General features: G+C 33.1%; 1 protein-coding gene across 1 annotated transcript; it reads right to left on the bottom strand.

The window, feature by feature from the left end:
• Nucleotides 1–2,865: 2,865 nt before the first annotated feature.
• Nucleotides 2,866–5,061, bottom strand: LOC144998401 (protein arginine N-methyltransferase PRMT10-like). Its single transcript, XM_078958178.1, has 7 exons — nucleotides 4,784–5,061; nucleotides 4,218–4,410; nucleotides 4,034–4,139; nucleotides 3,769–3,958; nucleotides 3,490–3,675; nucleotides 3,325–3,408; nucleotides 2,866–3,225 (listed from the first exon to the last, which is right to left on the bottom strand). The coding sequence occupies exons 1-7, from the start codon at nucleotides 4,988–4,990 to the stop codon at nucleotides 3,049–3,051; spliced, it is 1,143 nt and encodes a 380-aa protein (XP_078814304.1). The 5' UTR covers nucleotides 4,991–5,061; the 3' UTR covers nucleotides 2,866–3,048.
• Nucleotides 5,062–5,500: the final 439 nt, after the last annotated feature.

Below are 5,500 nucleotides of genomic sequence, written 5' to 3'. Positions count from 1 at the left end.
TTGGTGTATGGAATAATATTTCCAGCACCAAAAAATCTCTTGGCAAGCTGGGAATTGAGATTCATGATCTGTTTGGTATCAACATCAAGTCAGGGAACAATACTCTTTTTTGGTATGATCATTGGATAGGTGGTAACAGCTTAAAATCAAAATATCCCAATCTATTCGAATTGGAATCACAGAAAAGGTGTATGGTTGTAGATAGGGTTGGAGGTATGAATCACAAATGGAAGTGGAAAGTTAGACCTGCTACTCGAGGGCTCGACTCTGAAGTTAATGACCTGAATCGTGATGTCTCTAACGTTCAATTAAACTCTGGGATGGACCAATGGAGGTGTAAACTGTCATCGGATGGTATATTCTCGGTGGCAATTGTCCGACAGCTGGTAGACAAGCTGCACACGGTTTGCCCAGTTGCCCCTGTGATTACATGGAGCAAATTAGTACCGATTAAGGTTATATGTCTTGTTTGGCGAGCTGCACAGCTACGTATTCCAACTGCTACAGCCTTGGAACGGAGGGGTATTGCAGTCAGCTCAACATTATGTTGTTCATGTATTGGTAGTCCTGAATGTGCTGATCATGTGTTAATCAACTGTCCGTTTGCTCACATGATCAGGTCCTACATCTGGAGTTGGTGTGGGCTTACTAATGTGCATGATTCTATCAAAACCATTAGTGACCTGATACACTTTGCTAGCAATTGGGGTGGGAACATAAAGAAACGGCAACGATTCATTGTGATTTGCTATGGCATGCTATGGAATTTATGGAGATTTAGAAACAAAAGATTATTTCACACGGAGGGTATTTCTGTCCATAGGGGTTTGGAATGTATCAAGGTTATGACTTTCTATTGGATTAAACATAGAGGCGATAGGGGTATTTGTAGTTGGGAGGATTGGGCTACATCTCCATTTTATGATTTGTAATTTTGAATCCACTTGTATGCCTTTCTATTTTTGGTCCCTCTTCTAGTTCCTTGCTGGGGGTTCCTTTTTCTATAATATATTTGCCGTTTCCAAAAAAAAAACAATAAAATATATACATTTTAAAAAATAATAACATAATCTTTTAGTAAGCTAATTTTGAAGGTTGTATATATTTTAATGCACTTCACTCTACTTTCAACTCACTTTCAACTAAGCTATTTGATTTTATCTATTTAATCCATTGGAGATACTATACAACCAAAGTTGACCCATTTCATCTTTATCTAAAATTGTTTATTTAAAGTAACTTATGTATTTTTGGTAAAATTGCTTATATAGTAACAAAAACTGAATTGAAGAAAAAAATGTTTGTAATATCAATACAGTACTAAAACACAATATTGATAAGTTATTTTTTCAATATACATAAATTTTGCTTAAGAAAAAAAAACATCCTTATATATTACTGACGAAGAAAAATTAAAAACGGTATTGCTGACATATATATAAAACAAAACGACAATAAAATTAAAAACACTTTAAGTAATATTTTTTTTTATGTTTTTTCATCCAAATATTTAAAATAAAACCGCACTAAGATTAAAAATACTTTAATCATCTTTTATGTTTTTTCATCAAAATATTTAAAACAAAACCGCAATAAAATTAAAACGACACTTTAAGTAAGCAAAATCCCAAACCCCTTCAATCTATTAGAGATATTATTTAGCCAAAACCTATCATTTCCAAACAAAATAAATCAAACTGACCAACTTTATATTATCTTTTAGATAGTCATGCATAAATTTTATGATTTAACACGTATATTTGTCTATCAATATCCAAAATCCACATTTTAGAACACACAAAATGTCAACAGAACGTTTTTAAACCATGACTTGTGATTGAAATGCTTGTTGTGATGTTATCATACTTTTTGCGTTTACTCCCTTTCTTCCTTTCACATTTAACAATAAAACATCGTTTTTGTGTTGTATAATATAATATATCATAAAATCCAATAATACTCATCATTACATATTACATATTTAAAACAATCAACGTATTAAGTTGTAAGAATCCAGAAATAAATCCCGCCACGACCTTTCTTACTCTAGAAACACCATGTTACCACTTTTCTTGCTTTGAAGATATTGTGATTTACAATTTTACATTGTAATATGGTTGTCTTTGAGTACATCAATCGGATAAGAAAAGAACCAAAGAATGAAACCACAAAGAAGCAAAACAAGTGGGATGAGATGAATAGTGTTTTCCCTTGATGAGTTATAGTGTTCTTTGCTTCCATTTGGAGAGATTGGATTGTACACCGGTAAGTCATCATCCGGTGGTGGTTTGGCCGCCTTCCCTGGCGGCAATAGGTTGAGGAAATACTCATCGGAGGTGCGGAACGTGGTGGCTGATGATGATCTATGCATTCTTGATAAGATACAAGAAAGAACAAAAACGACGTTTTTATAGAGATCTTTAGAAAGTGATGAAAAATTAAAGATAGGTTCTTGAAGATTTTATAGATGAGTTAGTTTTTTTAGCATCATCACCTTTGCTTCATCCTAAAGAGTGGGGTGGGGGTTGACTTTGAAATTGAAGAGGGGAAAGGATTGGAAATGTAGTCTTGTTAAAGCATCTTCATGTGTAATCAAAGGCATATGCATGTGGTTTAATAAAATAGCCTAATATAAAAATACAAATAAAAAAATAACAATTTTGGTAACTACATGGTTAAATAGACCTAAACAGAACAGAACAAGTTGTACTGCATTTGGCGTGTATGGATCGGGGACTGATGTTACAATATTTCGTCCCTTCCAAAAACATCATGATAAGATTAAGTACTTCGCTTTCGATTTCACATCTATGCCAAAGACAAAAATACCCTCTTCGGATTAGTCAAAAAATAACCCTAAAAAACTAAGAAAAAATCAAATGCAATTACGTAACAAAAACATTTAACGCTTACAACGAATCATGGTTTTTAAATGACAAAATCAAGAAACAAACAAAATAGCATACAACATAAAATTACATGAAAAGCGACGAAACTTCCATGCTTTTGAAAAGTCAACGAACGTTGTTTCATTGAGAGACGTTAGCTTCACTCGATATAGAATTTGTTATTGACAGGTGTCAACATCTTACCGGATGACAATTTAATTTGATACGCAAGATCAACTTTCATCAACCGATGGTTTTCTTCAGAACGACTCATTGTAAAACTGATTTGGATATCATCCTTTTCGTTCACACGCACAGGTGGATGCAAAAGAAACACCTATAAATATTGCAAGATATAACAACATACTTTCATCTATTTATCATAACAAATATCACAAAATAATAATAATAAAATTTAATATTTATCATTACTAACCTGTTGTCCCCAATGTGTGACATCATCTACACTAGGAGCTGTAGTCAACTCCACCTCACACTCAGCAGGGTCCTCCTCTCTTCCCTATAACAATAATAATTATAATAACAATAAATAATAATAATAAGAAATTAAAAACAACAATAATATTAAATTTTAACATACTTTAAAATGAACATCAAACCAGCCACCAAACCCACAAAGCCTAGTGTCCTCTTTAACAATTGTTGATGAAACAACAGCTTGAACTTTGAGTATTTCTTCAACAGTTACTTTTAAACAATCAATCTCCTTTAAAATAGTAGGAGTTCCCACTACTTGATTTGGATGAAGACTATTCCAAAGGGAATTCTACACATTAAAATAAAATTATTTGGTTTTGATTTTATAAAAAAAAAAAAAAAAAAGTATATACAAACACAAATTACAAACAAGTTTTTAAACCTGTAAGTAGTACTTCTTTTGCTCTTCAGAAAAGGGTTTTGTCAAAACACTCATATCAACACCATAATAAGATTTAGTGTCATTAACAAAACCATGCCAATCATCCATACATCCTTCATAATCACTCATTTTATGATCTGATAATCCTGATCTTATAGGCGCCAACCACATTCGCGCATGACTAGGATACCTATAAAAACAATAATTAAATAATTAAAAGCTTATTGAAAGTCTAGATATTAAAAAAATATAAAAAATTACTTACATAACTCCAGTTGGTTTCAGCCAACGATCACGAGCACAGATAACAGAGTCAAACATGGATTCACGAAGAAGAAAGTATCCCATCCACTCAGAGATGATTACATCAACTGTTGATTATTTTTCGTTATGAGAAAGGGGGTGAAATTGTAAATAATGGGTGTTGAATTGATGTTTTTGAAACGAACCTTTTTCAGGTAATGTTATATCTTCTATTGAACCTTCGATGACTTCAACAATACCATGGAGGTTGTTTGCTTTAACAAGCTCACGAGCATGATCGGCCATTTTTGTAGCTTCCACTGCATACACTTTCTTTGCACCTGCTTGAGCTGACCAAATTGCTAAAATGCCACTCCCTGTTCCTACATCCAACACAGTCTTCACCATGGAATCAACGGTTTAGTTTTGGTGTTTCGGTGAGATTACTTATTTACTTTGATTGTGATTACGATATGAAGGAATCGACATTCAAGATTCTGAATTGCTACCCAATCATATATAATTTCAAGATATGAATCCTAGCAAGGTCTTTTGAACCTCGAAGCAGAACAACAGACAATAAGTTCTATTTGTGCATAATAGAAAGCAGACAAGTACTTCACTCGTCAAAATTGCATCGCATGGCATGATTCTAAAGCAGTATAAGACGATTATTTAAATGCCTTGAATGCAATAATGACGATAAGAGAACTGCGCAAGAAAATTTAATATGAAACACTTAGAAGAATGTATTAGACGCAAAGATACTTACTTTTCCGATGAAGTGGTGTTTGTTCTTGAAAACAGAGTTGTAATAAGCGTCCATTCGAACGCGGTCAGAGAGCATTTCTTTCTGGTGGTAGAGAAAGGCGTATGTGCAGAAATAATTGGCGAAATCGACCCCCTTGTCGACGGAAGCGCTGCCGTTGCTGGTGGATGTATCCATATCCACGGCGGCACCGTTGGCTGCACTTCCCATTTGTTTAAGGTCCGGTTGCGGAATTATGGAGGGAGAGAAAGAGACAGCGATTTGGAAAATTGTTGAAAGAGGGAAGATGTATATGTGATTCTTCATATTAGGGCACAAGGGTGTAGGCCCACTGCCACGTCAGCCCTTCGTTTCGTTTAATTTGATGCCTATTCGCCTAATATTAACGTAACGAGAATTACTAATATTTATGTAATAAAATGTATAAAAAAAATATCAAAGCTAGGGTTTTGCCAATTCAAACAAAGGAAAATAACACCGCAATAAATTTTATGTTTTGTCTTGATTTAATCACTATTATTATTATTATTATTATTATTATTATTTATTTATTTATTTATTTTTTTTTTTTTGTATAACATATTTAAATAGAGATGCAACTCGAAAGTTATCGGTTTCTGGGTGAAATTGAAGTTGGTTTGTCTATTTAGAATCCAAATAGATAATTCTTTAATTTCAACTAGTTTTTTTTTTTTTTTTTTTAAATAAATATTTCCCAAA

Source organism: Lactuca saligna, chromosome 5, assembly GCF_052625555.1.
Source record: "Lactuca saligna cultivar CGN05327 chromosome 5, ASM5262555v1, whole genome shotgun sequence".
NCBI lineage: Eukaryota > Viridiplantae > Streptophyta > Magnoliopsida > Asterales > Asteraceae > Lactuca > Lactuca saligna.
The sequence above is the reverse complement of the archived record's forward strand: the minus strand, read 5'-3'. Positions and strand labels throughout refer to the sequence as shown.